Consider the following 17,535-nt stretch of genomic DNA (forward strand, 5'->3'; position numbering starts at 1 on the left):
AACTACGCAATATCTTTTAGTCCAAAATACCTCAATGCCTGAAGACTAGAGTGTATAACCAATGTGTATTACCAGTGATAACTTATGGCTCGGAAACGTGGCCTCTCACTATAGGCCTTATACAGAAGCTCAGTTGCACAGCGTGCTATGAAGAGGGCTATGCTTGGTGTTTCTTTGCGAGATCGAATCAGAAATGAGGAGATCCGTAAACGAACCAAAGTCGCTGACATAGCCCGACGGATTAGCAAGCTGAAGTGGCAATGGGCAGGGCACATAGTACGCAGAACTGATGGCCGATGGGGCAGAATGGTTCTGGAATGGAGGCCGCGTACCGGAAAACGTAGCGTGGGACTTCCACCTACAAGGTGGACAGACGACGTAAAGGTAGCAGGGAAGCGCTGGACGCAGGCCGCTTCCAATCGATCAACATGGAAAGCATTGGGGGAGGCCTATGTTCAGCAGTGGACGTCCTATGGCTGAAATGGTGGTGGTGGTGGTACATATACTGAAAATGTATCATTAGAAATCAACTACGGGGGCTAAGGAGATAAAAGGAGGGTTGGAAGTTTATGTTATGAAAGTCCTATGTGTTTAAAGTACCTAAGAGAGTTGAAATTTAAAATGCTATAGATGCTAAGAGCGGATTTTATGAAACTCCACCCCTAATGGAGTAAAACGAGGTCCACGCGTACGAAGTCGCGGGCGGCCGCTAGTTTTTCATAATTTCGTATGAAGTTGAATGTATTTACTAACCAGAGCTTTACATAGAACTTGAAACAGGCTTCTGTTTAACCTAGACACTGCAATGTGTTAAGAATTTTAATTTCGTCAAATAATACTACAGATTTTTCAAATCTACTTGTTTGAATAATTCAAGTTTTTACCAGAGTTCCACTACAGCTTCTGTTTTCTTGTTTTAGTGCTCACGAAGAAAGAAGCCGTTCCCTTTCTTAAATAAAGTAGAGAAAAGTAATTATACGTTAGCTACATGTTTGAATTAGCCTCCGAACATGGGCTTACGCAGGCATCTGGTCAGGGATGGCAGTTTAATGTAAAAGCGCTTTATAAAAGCCTGTTTTCCGAAAATAAATTAATTTTATGACAATTGGAACTGGAAACTGGGAATCTATTGTTAAGATGGATGTAGAAACAACCCCTATTTTATGTACATATGTACTTAAATTGTTGCTTCTGTGTGACGTTGAAGTAAATTATCTTTTTGTGCATGTGTTGCTGTATCTAATGACGTCATATACATAGGTACGAGTATTTATTGACGGTTACCGATTGATAAAAATAAGACAGACATTTTGATCGATCTTAGAGTGTAATATTTAACTAAGTATGTAAGTAGAGCTAGTAGAAGCATACTGTAACTAGTTGACGCGGCGAACTTCGTACCGCTAATAAAAAATATAAAGCCTATGTTCAAAGCGTGAAAGAATTATTCAAATCGGTCCAGTAGTTTCGGAGCCTATTCAATACAAAAAAAAAGCAATCAAATCTTTTATTTTTATAATATTCGTTCAGAATAGGAGATATTGATAAAATTGCGAGACTGAGCTCATCTTAAATATGCATATGTTCGGCATCCCTCCACTAGACCAGTCGCACGCGCAGCATGGGAAGCCTTATCTTCCAACAGCCAACGGTTAACAGTTATTGATTGTCTCCCACGAGCGACGCGTTTCCGACTGTTACGCGGGACTATTACTAACCGTTTCTCTGAGGAACGCGCTTTTTTAGCTGAGGTGTTATTGCTGATAGCTGTTCGAACTCAATTGAGCAGTTATTGAGACAATGTGTCGGCGTAGCTTTTGTTGTCGTGGGTTTTCTTAATCGATATTATTGTATTTTTATAGTTTTATTGCTAGTGAACTATATGCTTAAAAAAACTTTAATTTGGTGACTTGTCTAGAAGGTCCCCCTATGGCTCTTTCAAAAGAGATATTTTGAGTACGACGTTACTACACCAGTCGAACGTATTTTATTGACAACGCAGTTGCCTTCATTTTCCGCGTGCGGTTCTGCAAAAGTGTTACTAACGTCCAAAACGGCTTATTTGAAAGAGTCCTTTTGTAAAATGACACTAAATTAATGTAGCTAGCCTATGATTTAAAATAGAGTCAACATAATGCAAGTCGTGTCCAATATAAGCTTATTTGACGGCGAAACAAGTATAGTTGGAGTGTAAACACTCGCATTGGAGATATCATTTTCAATACGCCAATTACATAAGGGCCCAGGGCAAAGTTCACAGGGACAAAGAGGCAAGCAGTGACTCAGCCATCGACGGCTCGCATAAATCCGTTACGCAAGCCTTCTGAGTCCAGGGGACTGAGGACGGACTGGCGGGTTGGACTTCGCGGATTAACGGCTACTGTATCCATTTATCGCTGTTTTGGGAAGATCCACAGGTTAATAAAAGCTGCTGAGCGATTTTCGATTAGATTTGCTGAAAAGGTACTCTGATATTTGCTTGTGATAACAGGGTCCGGACTCTGGAGAGGGTCAGACCATGATTCGAAGTGATATTAACAACATGGAGCTTTTCTTGAATCTAGTTATAACTTGACCTAGTCTTAATTTGTGCTTTCCTGCTATAACATTAAACTCTTTTTTAACTGAAGTTAAAGACCAAAATAAGGCTGATTGTGTAGAGCTTTGATAAATTTGTTAGAGAATAACCACATTAGAAGAACTACATTCATTAAAGTTTCATTTATAAGAACGGTCAAGTAACTCAAATCACCAAATAAGGCAATAAATGTTTAATTAACCCTCATCTATCTTTTAATATTTATTTATTTATACTTCAATGCCAAAAATATTAACATTAGGCGAACTTAATGCCATAAGGCATTCTCATCCAGTTTACCTTTGGGTTATGCAGAAAAATAAGTTTGGCGGTAATATTGAAGCCTAAGAATAAGTTCATAAATAAGACTGCCGCTTAAAAGCTGTCCGCTCAGCTCATGAACAAATACTAGTGTTGGATTGATATTTAATAGACTCGTGGTCAATTTGTAAGCCGCAAACATATTTCGAGCGATACGGATATTATTCCAGGCGACTCCGGCGCCGCCGCGATGACGGCGCTGATTTGCAATGCCCAATAAGAAATGGTGTTCGTGGGAATACGAATTTGTGCTACATAAATAGGGCTACGTCATGAATTCCGATTTATGTTGTCTTTATTTGTGTGTTAACAAATTGTTTTATAACTAGGGGAAAATAGCCCTTGGGGTTGGAAGTATTGCAGTGGGATTTTGTGAATTGAAAAGCTCTGTGATGTTTATTGGATACGGCAGTAGTTTGACTTAACTTCAGCTGATTATGCTGAGATTTGATTAAATAAATTGTCATCTCTTTAGATTTGACTTAGGTCACGTAAGTCTCAGACAATGTTTATAGCTACAACTAAATTGTTTATATACTCGGTCAAAAAGTTTGATGGACTATAATAATCAGCAAGTTGTAGGTATCATCTTGCCAGGGAATTTAATAAAAGTCAAACAATGCTGAATTTTCAACGCGAACTCATCACGTCTGCGAGCTGAACAAACACAGTGATTGGCGCAATTTGCGAATTCACTAACCGAATCGATCGAGCGGGAGATAATAAGATTTATACTCGAATAGTGTCCGACCGAAACTAGTTTTACGACCGAAACCGAAACCGAAAACGAATTTCGGCAAGGGTGTCTATTTCGGCCGAAACCGAAACCGAAACTTCCTTACAAGGCTCATATTTTGAGGGAAAAATAAAGAAAACGTTATTATAATCAATAATCAGTCAGTCTTTATTGTTTTCTCTTTAAATTGCATTAAAATTGAACTTATAAAGCGCCTTTTTACTCTAAAAGGTATCAAATTATGTATTAAAAAAGAAAAAGAAGGATTTATACTTAGTCAAAAATTTTTTTAATTACTCGCAATATTCAGGACATCTACATAACCCGTCCCATGGTCGGGTCTTTTACCTTAATAATTTCTCAAAACAAAATTGGTAGTACGTAAGTTAGTATCTACTGTACTTGGTGATAAATACTAAAATGAACTTTAAAACTCTGAATCCATAATATTATCACCATGAAATGCACTATAGTCATTACTAACTACCTAACTAATGTTTGTTTACGTATAGCAATTGCGAACCAAAAAAAAAAAAAATAGGTTAGATTAAACTTTATTATACTTTTATGCACATTCGGTTTCGGTCGTAGTTTCGGCAAGTTTGCCGCCGAAAACGAAACTAAACCGAAACTCGTGTTTTTACCGAAACTCAACCGAAAACGAAACCGAAACCGAACATTCGGTCGGACACTGTACTCGAATAATCGCGATTACTCGATTTTTTGTGATTTTTCGTGTGTGACGAATTCGGGTTTCGAGGCCTTTTTATGGATTGTTCTCCGTTTTCGGACTAATAAAAAGGAGGGAATAAACTGGATTTTAGCTAAGAAAAATTTTAACACTTATGTAGGTACTTCGTAGAGCAAGTGAAGCCTTTTCTGACCGAGTCATTATACACGTAAGCATTTCCTGAATTACCTTGTAATTCGTAGACATTTTAAGCGGCACCTCGATAATGATAAAGCCCGTATACCATTAGGTCGATTTGCGTAATGTTGCGATGGCGTTATGCGTTCTTGTTGAAGTAGTTAGCACTTTGGTTTGAGCCCCCGGCGATATAGTTACGTCCCGGTTGAGCCTGGAGGTTTAAATTATACACGCACGAGTTTTTCACGGCAATCTCTGGAAACAGTATAGCAAGCTTGTTTGAAGTCACCTACCTACTCATGTTACACTATGCTATTTTATTGTAGATGGCAGGAAGAGCTTAAGTATATTTTCCTGAATTAGTGCTTTGAAACTAATGGCAAAGCATCTTCAACTGAAAACTCTATCCAATTCCAAGCATTTCGATTTTCGTATATTGTGCTTTTGATCACTACGTCTTTTCTGTAATAGTAATAGATAGAGATAGGTACCTTTTCTGATCAAACGAGTACTTGAAGTACATGAACCCGGATCGTATTAAGATAATAACAGTACAAGCCCTTGACAAGTGACCAGCTGAACGTCAATCAATAGAAAATTAATTAAAAAGCGCGTGCTCGCAGCTAATTATCCGATAGCCTGACCGAGCCCGTGGCCAATGTCAGGAGGCTCTCAAGTCTCAGCACAAAGCCGCGCAGAAATGCGTTTGCGCAACCAAAGCTGCGCCGGCGACGACAGCTGATGTTGCAGTTGTAATTGAAAACCAGTGGAAGGTACATCTGACTGAAACACTTATCGGGAAAGATCATACTTTAATTTATTAGGTTCATACTTTAATTTAATTAATTATGCAATTCAGGGCCCGTATTTGGTAGTACAAAATAAAGATAAGAGAATTCAATTTAAGCTCAGTCAGATTCTGTACATGTCCATCAAATGAAAACCTCAATATACCTAATTATACTTGAATTTAATTGAATTTTGAAATTCCTATAATTCACACCTTACAATCTGATTTCGAAATCCATGATGCTTTTCAGCTGTTATAAATTGGTTACATTTTTTTTTCATTTGGCCAGGATTTTGAGCAATCATCAGTTTCCATAAGTTATTGACGAGTTAAATTCGGTTAATGTAGTACTTGCACTTTTGACTGAGGACAATTCAAGCATGAAAATAGTAGACATAATCAAGAATGCCTTTAACATAGTGTCTGCAACATAAATAATAACGGGTCGTGATCGCGGTGCGCGGGCGCCGATCGGACCACACGTGCCGCTCAAGGCTGCGGATTAGACAATGATCCGATTCGTAACCTCAGCGCAGTTGTCAAATAGATCTTACGATAGCTACAGATCTCGTAAGATTACGAAGGTGTTAGCGAACGTCAAATGTTTGTTGTTGCTGTGAAGATTGTTTCATAATAAATGTTATGACTTTGAAGAGCAATAATATGTACTGTTTTACGTGATATGATTGATTTCGCGAACTACTGACGTTATAGACGACTTTTGCCATACAAATCCATGATAGAGTCGCGTTTTAACATTTCACATAAAGTACTGTCAATTGACTAGTGCTATCCATTACGAATACCTACTCTATTGGTATTCCATTTGTACTTTTGTGTTAGCCATTTAACATGGTTCTAGTTTCATCACTCACTATGTGTGTAATCTCAGCGATCACATTTTAGAGTGAATATTACATGACGTGCCTTTGACCTAAAATCTAGTCGACTTAAGTGAAGGAATTTGCGATTACGCCCGAGGAATGCTCACGGCTACAAAACTACCTTTGAGCCTTGAAGTTAGCTCGTAAACACTCGAGGCAAAATTAGATGAATCATTCACAAGAGCTTTTTTAAACTTCACCCAAAGGACAACTCACAAACTGAGTGACATAAAAACGATCCAGGAACAGATTGACATTTCGAAAACTTTCACTCGAATACTTTGAGACCTCTAGCATAGGATCTAAACATATAATGTGATATGACGACCTAATCGAGAAAAACAGCGAATTTAAGTTTATTTACCAGAGTCGTGTAAACTTAAGTATGACTTATGAAACATATGATTATGTTACAGGCGTGTTATATTGCAAACCTATTATGTTTAGGAAGTTATAGCACAGATTAAAGTTGCATGTATCAGGTCAACTTTTTTTCAGTTTCTCACGATGGATCATCTTTGAGATTTTCTCGATGTAGAGCAGCTTTATATTGTTTTGTTAAAATGGAAAGAGTTAAAAAAAATAATCCTAGTCGTTATTAGTTACACTAAGGCAATTGTTTTTGAGCCAAATAATAATATTTTTAAAATTACCCATTTACTGCTAAAATTATCAAAAAAGGGTATTTACAAATGGTTTGACGAAAAAAGATTTGGACAACGATTTGAAAAGTTTTTCATAGAACAGGCGTTGAGTCACGTAAAGGTAAATTGACCACAGCGTGGTTGTCTGTTTTTACGACAATAAAGCCATTTTGACGACCTCACCTTGGTGGAGGGAAACCATTGGTAGCAGCCAAATCCTTTGTAACTATAATTATTAGGACGTCGTAAAGAAAAACTATGATTTTAAGTACTTAAGAAAACTATTGCTACAGCCCAAATAATAAAAGAAAAAGTTTTTTAATGCCTTATTTAATTTAAACAGTACTGCGTCAAGAAAAGTATTCTCTCATTGTCCCCTTCGTCACTGAGGTCCAGAATCCAAAGATGAGTCAATGAATTTGCCATTAAGAATCTTCTTTGTTGTTTCAGACGATGACGAAGAGTGCGGAGTGCTCTCGGAGGGCTCGGAGACGTCGGAGGGCGGCCGCGCCGACACCGACGATGAGGGCATCGAGCGGGACGCGGAGCCCGCGCCGCGGCGCCGGCGCAGGCGGCGGCGGTTCATGCTCAGAGACGTCATAGAGGCAAGTACCTTAGAGTAGTGATAAGGTCATGATGACGAAGAGTGCGGCGTGCTCTCGGAGGGCTTGGAGACGTCGGAGGGCGGCCGCGCCGACAACGACGATGAGGGCATCGAGCGGGACGCGGGAGGTTCATGCTCAGAGACGTCATAGAGGCAAGTACCTTACTGTAGTGATAAGGTCACGATGACGGAGAATGCGGAGTGCTCTCGGAAGGCTCTGAGACGTCGGAGGGCGACCGCGCCGACACTGACGATGAGGGCATCGAGCGGGCGCTGCGGCGCGGGGTTTATGCTCAGAGACATCATAGAGGCAAGTACCTTACTGTAGTCATCATAAGGTCACGATGACGAAGAGTGCGGCGTGCTCTCGGAGGGCTCGGAGACGTCGGAGGGCGGCCGCACCGACACCGACGATGAGGGCATCGAGCGGGCGCTGCGGCGCGGGGTTCATGCTCAGGGACGTCATAGAGGCAAGTACCTTACTGTAGTGATAAGGTCATGATGACGGAGAGTGCGGAGTGCTTCGGAGGGCTTAGAGACGTCGGAGGGCGGCCGCGCCGACACCGACGATGAGGGCATCGAGCGGGACGCGGGAGGTTCATGCTCAGAGACGTCATAGACGCAAGTACCTTACTGTAGTGATAAGGTCATGATGACGGAGAGTGCGGAGTGCTTCGGAGGGCTTAGAGACGTCGGAGGGCCGTCGCGCCGACACCGACGATGAGGGCATCGAGCGGGACGCGGGAGGTTCATGCTCAGAGACGTCATAGAGGCAAGTACCTTACTGTAGTGATAAGGTCATGATGACGAAGAGTGCGGCGTGCTCTCGGAGGGCTAGGAGACGTCGGAGGGCGGCCGCGCCGACACCGACGATGAGGGCATCGAGCGGGACGCGGGAGGTTCATACTCAGAGACGTCATAGAGGCAAGTACCTTATACTGTAGTCATAAAGTCATGATGACGAAGAGTGCGGAGTGCTCTCGGAGGGCTCGGAGACGTCATAGAGGCAAGTACCTTACTGTCATCATGAGGTCATGATGCGAAGAATGGAGTACGTCAGGGAGTACGAACTTCTTCTATTCACCAGAGGCAAACGGAGGAATTAACCTACACTCCCGCTATACTTTATTAATTTAGTGAAATGGGAAGGAAAGCAGATACTCAAGTAATTGTCTCAGTGTACTGAAAACCGCTGTTCGTTGTAACTTTTATTTTGCGTAGTATATGTATCTTGCCCTTGGAATAACGTTGGCCTTCACTGGAGGACAAGCTGGAGACCCTGACTTTACTGGAGTTGCAGCGGGAAATAATTTCATTATCGTAATAATATGGATTCAGTAATTAGATTTCATCGATGCGTAACTTTGTAAAGCTTCGAAAATACACATGAGTTTTACTAAATCACCATTTTCTCCCCATTTAGAAAACAATAGTTAACCATATGGAACAGTGTTGTCAATTTTATTACCCGATGTCCTTGGGGGCAATAAAGCGGGTGGTTTATTGTTATTGGCCGCCGCTGGCGCCGTCGGCACTTGATACACTTTATTGGGAAACGTCTCCACTTTCACTCGAGGATGAGATGAGCTTAGGCTTGGAGCTCATCTTACGCATTATTAAATGCACTCTTGCACATTTTACTGTTGATTTTAACTCGAGTGTCATATGGTGGTTGACCGCTACTGTAGGTAAGATTTTAAAGAAACTTAACGAAAGACCTAAAAAGGCATGAAATAAACGGTAGATAGTACGAGTACAAATTATCTGGATATTGATTTTCATTTCACTAATAAAACATTGTTGTTTTGTCTGAGCATCTAAAAGTGACGTAAAAGAATTCAGCTTTATTGTTATTTTTGTGTCTTGTGTCACGCTGAGTGGCCAAAAATATACAGAACCTGCATGATGTCCCAAAAACCGCATCTCGTGAGTTACTAACTTTATCCGATTGGATGATACTACAATTCCTTCCACATCCGTTAATATGATATAGCATTTTTTTCTTTCATCCTATTACAACGATTGCGTTCCATCTTGTTTGTTTTTCCGGAAGTAAAACAATAAAAATTGCCAATTTTGTTAATAAATAAGGTCAACTTACGTCTACAACGACGAATTCTCGTGTGCTTAGGTGATTACATTAAAACCGATGGTTGCAATATCCGATGAAGCCTAGACTGTAAACTGTTTGTATACCTATTCCAAATAAATAAATATTACGGGTAGGTATGTACTTCTATTTGCGTCGTTGAAGTTTAACAGATGTTGACCTATATGACAGATGGAATGTATTGACGAACATAAAGCACGATTACACGGAAACGAAGAGTGTTACACGATACACGTAACTCTATTAAGATGTTCGGGACTGCTCCAATTTCGCCACGAGCGTGATCATGGTGGACTCGTTCCATTCATCCGAATGTTACGCAAAGTGACGAGCGCTCGCCGAATAAGGAGCCATCCGTCACAGGTCACGCGGATGCCTTATACAGGCTGTGTCACTGTCACTGAGGCGCTGGCCAATGCAGGGATGATAGTGATGTGCGTTATTATTGGGAAGGTAAACCTTGAGTTTTGATTATTTGGTTTTATTGGTCTTCTTCCATATTGAGATTGTTGCGGAAATTTTGTGGTTGAGAGCTTTCTGCGCTTACTTGTCAGCAAAAAAAATAGACGATAATCACCCTACGGTTTCAGAGACCTTCCTTTTGTCCAGCTGTGGACGTCATTTGGCTGAATCGAGTGGACAAACAAAGTATTCCTTAAAATTAATGTTGTCCCTGAGGATTTTACTTCGCCACAGCCCTACTGCATTATTGCATCACCAACCTTTGATGACGCTTTCACTGTCGCGTATTAGCGCTTATCTGGGGATAACATTCCCGCTTATGACGCTATGCGATCGCTTCGTTAAGTGAATCGCTATGGGCTCACTCCAGAGGTGACGAGAGCCACTTTCTATTTTATTATTTGTTGATAGATTGTTGTTACGAGCGCATTCGGTGGGAGCCAGATGCATTTGGAAAAGTTTTTATGGTTATGTAACACTGAACTGATCTGGGAACGTTTTAGGGATCTCGGTGAATACTTCGAGATTGAAATTAGAGCCGACTTTTTCTCACCTATTAAGCTAGGTTCACACGGGATTGTGTCGTACGATTTATTGACGTATAAACGTCATGGAACTTGCTAGGATAGATGACCATTCAAACGTCGTAAACGTAGAGCTAAATACTTCGATCCAATACTCACCGTACCTACCTGTCAAGTTAAATGAATAAACCATGATGTCTATGTCTGCAATGAAAATGTGTGGTGTGTGCATATTTTTTAAACGTTAATAACCAAATACTGTTAAAAATTTCTAGGACGATGCCTTGTGAACCCAGCCTTATTCTACAAAGAGCTGAAAAAAATTAACATTTTCCTCCAAAAACACCAGTGTGTGGGCCAGATATACTTCTATACTATCTATTTGAGTATTGTATCTTTTATTCCAGTGAAATGTAGTGGCCAGCCGATACTTCGAAATATTCGATAGATGGGTTTGATGGACCATTGATTGATGTGGCAATTATGTAGAAAAGATATCGGGTTTCATGCATAGGAATGATACGTATGTGGGTCGTTGGATGTCCAGTAAAATTAACTGATTAAAATTTTGAGCTTGATAATAATAATAGTACTCAACTAATAATTTTGAAACTCTTCATTGACATTAAAATTAATTAAAATAGTCTTGCGCTCTAGTGCTGTAACAGTTATAGTTACTGTACCTACCTGAAACTAATAAATATTCCCAATAAAGGAAGTCGATTTTAAACAAATCAAATAATTTTTAGGTGAACAAACAGACGTACAACATTTGTAGTGCCCGTAATTTGACAGGCAATTCATGCCGAAATTGCGTGATGCGTTTTATTTATTTTTCTCTCTCTGAAAGGAGCGTAACGTAAACATGGGTCCGTAAAGAAAACAGCCCCTTTGCCCAGTCTAAGGAACCCGAAGTGGGTCAGGGGGTCACCTCATCAATACTAAAGTAGTTCTCTGTAGTTCTGCTGTAAGATATAAACTGCTGTATTTGTGCCCGGGAATTTGATTATGTCGAGGAAAATGGTTGAGGAAATCGTAGAATAAAGTATAAAGATGGCCGTGTTTTTGTCGAAAACTGGATGATCTTTCAACTTAATTATGGTCTCTTGACGCAAGCAAAAAGAGAAGGAAGATAATATTCTGTGTTGTTTGTTGTTTGCTGTCATCACCATAATAAACCAGTTTGATTCCATTTTAGATTATAAACATAAACTTAACACTGCAATGACTGGCTAGAAGTACTTGTAGACCGTTTTGTGCAACTCGTAAATATCTCATAATCCAAAGCATTCCAGCCGGTGCATTTAATCTGACATTGAAATAACAATTTCTACTCGCAATACTAACAACAGTAACAACCGCACTAAACTGTGGCAAACGTCCACGTTCCGGGCAAATAGCCGCGATTTCACGCACAAAATGAACAACAATTAAGAGTTGTCAAATTGTCCGACACCCGCCCATAAATCCGCATTGATTTGCGATAACAACTGCAACCGTGCGCTGGCGATCGCGAACGCCATGCTTGGTTAAGTCAAGACCACACTGTCTGCAGACAAAGTAACACCCGTGACAGATTCAATTTCGTGATCGCTCCAGTAAGCGTAGTAGTTATGAATTAAAAGAAGTTGTGAAACTATCACGGAATTGAATCGGCCGCAAAATATTCTACCCTGAAAACACTGAAAAGCTTTAAATTTTGAGTTTTCAGTGTTTTCAGGGTAGAGACACAACTTTGAGCAATCTTAGTTTAGTTAATAAACTAAGATTGCTCTTTCTCTTCGTTACCATGGATATACTCGTAGTAAGCTTTCCTAGAAAGTTATGAAATAAATTACTTTACAGTCATTAACTTGTTCCTGATGATAAACCTACATATCGTACTTAGTTAAACGATTGGACATGGTGTCTTTTAAAAAAGATAGCCATCCTTAAAAATCTAGGTCTGAAAGTTTAAGTAATTCTCCAGCCAAAGACTAATTTCGGTAGCTAGTGTTAACGATATAAGCCGGCCATCATGGCGCTTAACCTGTCGCCTTCCACTAAACCGTAAAACGGAGCGGCTTGTGTGCTCTTAGCCTAACTTGCCTAACCTTGCCTTCATAACTCATATTCGTCGACACATAACTCACTGTTCGAACCAATTTATGGACCGCGAGCAGAGTGGTAATGATAGCTCACCGCGCTGCAGCGTCAGCCGTGGTAGCTACAACTTTGTTGTAAAGCTTATTCAGCTTTTTAAAAACAAAAGCTTAACCAATAATTTTGCACACTTATAAAACAAAGTTGCAATAATTATGTAGAGCTTTGGGAAGGAAAAATGACGTGCAAATCTATACTAATTAATACAATGTAATTTATTCTATGTTCTTTATTGTTATTTTATAGATTACAAAATATATCAAACATTATAAAAGTATAAGCAATAAACTCGCATTCAAATTTAAATGGTCTTGAACTCATGAAATTGACAACATTTCGAAATTTTATTTGAATCGAAAGCAATTAGATAAAATCCAATTTAGTTTTAATGATACGACATGTTAGTGACACTTTCGAGTTGATTTGACTTGAGGTAAGCTACTATTGTAGTTTGGTGTCAATACACCTGAATCTACAAAGCATAATGAATTTCACCTTGTAAAATGCTTTTACTATTAAATCAGGTTCATTCAGGTGTAAGAGCTAACTGTTTAAGCTTACAATAAGGTTGAATATATTCGAAATTATAATTTGATTTGACCTAACATTTACTTTGATCCTACATGGAATTCACAGGAAACTACTACTACGTTAAGTTTGCAAACAGGGTGGTTAATAATTAGCTCAACAAGTGCTGGACAAGTTCACATACACATATTTGTTTTTGAAAGTACTATTATACTCATACATTTCCTGTATTACCATTTACCATATTATTAAAATGCAGAATGATAAAGCACATAAACTTCAATAAGTCGTAATTAATTGATTATTTTCGTATAATATTGTATGTCGCCTTTGATTATAATGATTAAAGTTCTTTGTTCCCATTAAAGCGTCTTCAGTGGTAAGCTTTTAAAAGCTCACTGAAACCTTTCTTGATTATCCTTTATTTTAACGTGATATTATTATGGCTTAGACGACTTATTGAGTAAATACTGAATACTGAAAATTTACAATCAAATTGTAAAGAAAATTATAGCATCATCATTTCATCATTTTAGATTACATGACGGCTGCTGAAGATAGGCCTCTCTCAATTAACGATTGTAGCCTAACTTTGTCATTTTGATAATGATCATAGGATCTCGTGATCTTGATACTTTATATAACATAGGTTTCTCTTGTTTCACAGCGATGCGTGTGGCACTGCGGCGGCGGCGGCCGCAGCGTGAGAGAAGCGGCGGCGATGCACTACCGCGCCGTGTGTCGCGCGCTCGTCGCCGAGGCTTTGGAGTTGGCGTCGTTTCTCGCCAGGGTGCGAGTGGGCGGTGCCAGGGACCTAGGGGCTGCCGAAGACTCCGCAACACATCTGGACACGCTGAAGTTCTCTGACTGGGTACGTGTCTCGTCCACAATATTTAGCTTGTTCTAGCGCCACAAGCTAAAACTTGTAGTGCCACAGCGTGAAAGAAGCGTCAGCTGCGCACTACCGCGCCGTGTGTCGCGCGCTCGTCGCCGAGGCTCTGGAGTTGTCGTCGTTTCTCGCCAGGGTGCGAGTGGGCGGTGCCAGGGACCTAGGGGCTGCCGAAGACTCCGCAACACATCTGGACACGTTGAAGTTCTCTGACTGGGTACGTGTCTTGTTCACAAATTCTAGCTTGTTCTAGCACCACAAGCTTTTAGTGCCGCAGCGTGTAAGAAGCGGCGGCGGCGCACTACCGCGCCGTGTGTCGCGCGATCGTCGCCGAGGCTCTGGAGTTGGCGTCGTTCCTCGCCAGGGTGCGAGTGGGCGGTGCTAGGGCCCTAGGGGCTGCCGAAGACTCCGCCACGCATCTGGACACGCTAAAGTTCTCTGACTGGGTACGTGTCTTGTTCACAAATTCTAGCTTGTTCTAGCGCCACAAGCTAAAACTTTTAGTGCTGCAGCGTCCGAGAAGCGTCGGCGGCGCACTACCGCGCCATTTGTCGCGCGCTCGTCGCCGAGGCTCTGTTGTTACTTGTAAGGGTGCGAGTGGCCGGTGCTAGGGACCTAGGGGCTGCCGAAGACTCCGCCACGCATCTAGACACGCTGAAGTTCTCTGACTGGGTACGTGTCTTGTTCACAAATTCTAGCTTGTTCTAGCACCACAAACTTTTAGTGCCACAGCGTGAAAGAAGCGTCGGCGGCACACTACCGCGTCGTGTGTCGCGCGCTCGTCGCCGACGCGTTGACGCGGGAATGTGGATTCTACACACGCAAAGTATTTTGGAGCGAGATCAAACGCGAAGCTCAAGAACGATGGACGACTGTTAGACGTCTGCCTCATCTAGGGGACATAAGTCAAACTATTCTGACAAGGTGCATTTCATATCAATAAGTAAGTGCGTGTATTGATCGCAGTGATCACAGATCGAAGTGGACTCCATCGCTGCCGTTGCAGTTTCTGACTGGGTAATTTGGTTTTTATAGGCACTTTATCTTCAAAATCGTTAACGTAGCATGAAGGGCTCAGGGTTTTGGGATAGTATTTAATACCTATTTTCCTGATAGTGACTAATATAAAAGAAGCTTCATTGCAATATGCCAGAGATCTATCAAAGTTGACATCTTGGTATGTTGAAATGCCAATCGTCAACCGTTCATAACGAAGATTGGCGTGCACAACGCACTTCGCTTTGGCAATCGAAAATTTGCGAGTCTAATGCACAAATATGCGGTCCCAGACTTGCATAGAAACTTCGAGTGCAAGGACCTGTGTTACGCATGCGGTCTGCATGTTACCTAATGTACTATGTATTATTAATGTCGTCCCGCTGCTAAGGAATTTAGACTTGAATTAATTAGGGATATGTATGCTAACGTTTACAACGGCTACTTTTAAGTAAATTAGAAATCTCTTTTATACCTTTCTCCTTTTATTGACTTCTTTGGATTAAATTGCATGAAAGTTAAAATCTCTGTTTTTACATACCTACTGTAAATAATATAATATTTTTTCTAAAGTCATTGTGTTCTATGTTAGGTAAGATGTTTGAACGACATTGACCAATCTAATATTGTAACTTTTTCAATCATAGTCGAACCGAAGGATTTGGAGAGCTCTACAAGTACGTAGACAATGGAAAATGATATGAAAGCTTGCTTGTACACTACTGTATGTTGGAACACATGAAGTTGAATGTACATAGTTCTCATGTAGGTGACAATGTAGCAGTACCTACAAACGATCTACTGACCTGTACTAAACCATTTAACTACTTAGTGCATGCGATAGTTACTTATTATAGTTAGTTACTTCACTCTTGTCGATATATCTATACCTACTAACTTTTTTATATTGATTTAACTTATTCTCGTATCTTCCATTTAAGTTGGTCATACATACACTTCACTGTACGCCTTTTGCTTTAGTCTAGCAATGTTGCACCAAGAGAACTTATTGCTATTTCGTTTTTCCAGGCGCGGTTTTGGATGCAAGTGATCGGAGAACTGAGGATGGGTGTAAAATTAAAGAAAGTAAATTATTCAAGGACTCCAATAGAATATGAACTGACCCCGTACGAAATTTTAATGGATGATATCAGATCTAGAAGATACACACTGAGGAAGGTGGATGGGGCGATACCTCAAAAGTGAGTTCATTTTTCCTGAATTTTTTTTATCATCCTTCTTGATTATTTTTATACTCAATATTCTGAACATTTTGATATTGAATTAGTAAATTGTATTTAACATTATTTTATTAATTTTCTTTTTCATTTTTTGCAGCGTGAAGAAAGACGCACATGCCATGATACTCGAATTTATTAGAAGTAGACCGCCACTAAAAAAGGTAAGCAAAAATATCTTTAATAATAAGCACAACAAGTAAACAGTAATTATATCATATTTTAACTAACCCACGTCGAATAAATAACGATACTTTAAAAACAAACCACGTGTTGCTGTGTAGGTATCTAGGTTTATTTAAAGGCATACTTTATGAAATTGTTTATTATAACAATACCTCAAAGTAATGACCCCACTAGTTCTTACACAAGATCTTTTCATAAATGTAGAGCCTTTATAGTTAAGCTTGTTATCTACGAGACACACACTGATCGAACAGGCGCTTTAAAGCTTTTATTCCTTCCAAGCTCAGAGAGCATTGTGAGCTTAATCCAGCCTTTATCTGGTGAGTTCAGCATTCAGTCGTGCACCAGACGGAAAAGCTTTTTAGTTATAAACCAAAGCTTCAAATGCATTGTTGGGTTGCTTACACAAAAGAAGGTGGTTTGATTTTGCTGGAATATAAGTGATTTATACAATAAAATATACTTACTTTGATTAAAGAATTACTTTCAATGGAAATTCTAACACACTTTATTCAAAAACCTGAAATGTAATCGCTGTGTAATGAAAACAAAGTTGCTATAAAACGATAACGTTTTGCCTCTCACAGTATAGAAATAAATAATTCTATACTTCACTATGATGCTTAGTTTCTCTTTCTTCATTATGACTTCTCAATTGATGCCAGATATACTTTATAAACAGTTACTTATATTATAAGATCCCAATAAATTCGTCATCACAAATGTTAAATATTCACAATGATTATGCTAGTCTACAAAGACTACTCTAGTTCCAATCAAAATCAAAATTCAAAATATTTTATTCAATTTTGACCACTGGTGGCACTTATGAACAATTAAAAATGCATCGCTTAATTTCGCATTCCACCTACATTTTTACCATACCAACTTCTCATAACCCACTTGTCTTGTTGTGCAGGCATCAGAACGAAAACTACCACCACCACGGCGGGAGACCACGCCAAGAGAACAGCTGCTCGCCTCGATACAGGTCGGCCGGACGCTGAGGCCGACGCCGTACTCGAGAAGATTATG

At 40.0% G+C, this 17,535-nt stretch overlaps 1 protein-coding gene across 2 annotated transcripts in view; it reads left to right on the forward strand.

Annotated features, from left to right (window-relative positions):
• The window catches only part of LOC135087597 (protein spire), a 225,192-nt gene that overhangs the window by 136,671 nt on the left and 70,986 nt on the right, over nt 1–17,535 (forward strand). Inside the window, exons 4-9 of one of the 2 annotated variants that reach the window (XM_063982323.1) lie at nt 7,272–7,426; nt 13,859–14,062; nt 15,724–15,753; nt 16,106–16,278; nt 16,415–16,478; nt 17,420–17,534. In XM_063982323.1, coding sequence (XP_063838393.1) covers nt 7,272–7,426; nt 13,859–14,062; nt 15,724–15,753; nt 16,106–16,278; nt 16,415–16,478; nt 17,420–17,534 — 741 coding nt within the window. The remainder of the gene's footprint in view (nt 1–7,271; nt 7,427–13,858; nt 14,063–15,723; nt 15,754–16,105; nt 16,279–16,414; nt 16,479–17,419; nt 17,535) is intronic. The other variant, XM_063982324.1, reaches the window with a different exon arrangement.

This window comes from Ostrinia nubilalis, chromosome 3 (assembly GCF_963855985.1).
Source record: "Ostrinia nubilalis chromosome 3, ilOstNubi1.1, whole genome shotgun sequence".
Lineage (NCBI taxonomy): Eukaryota > Metazoa > Arthropoda > Insecta > Lepidoptera > Crambidae > Ostrinia > Ostrinia nubilalis.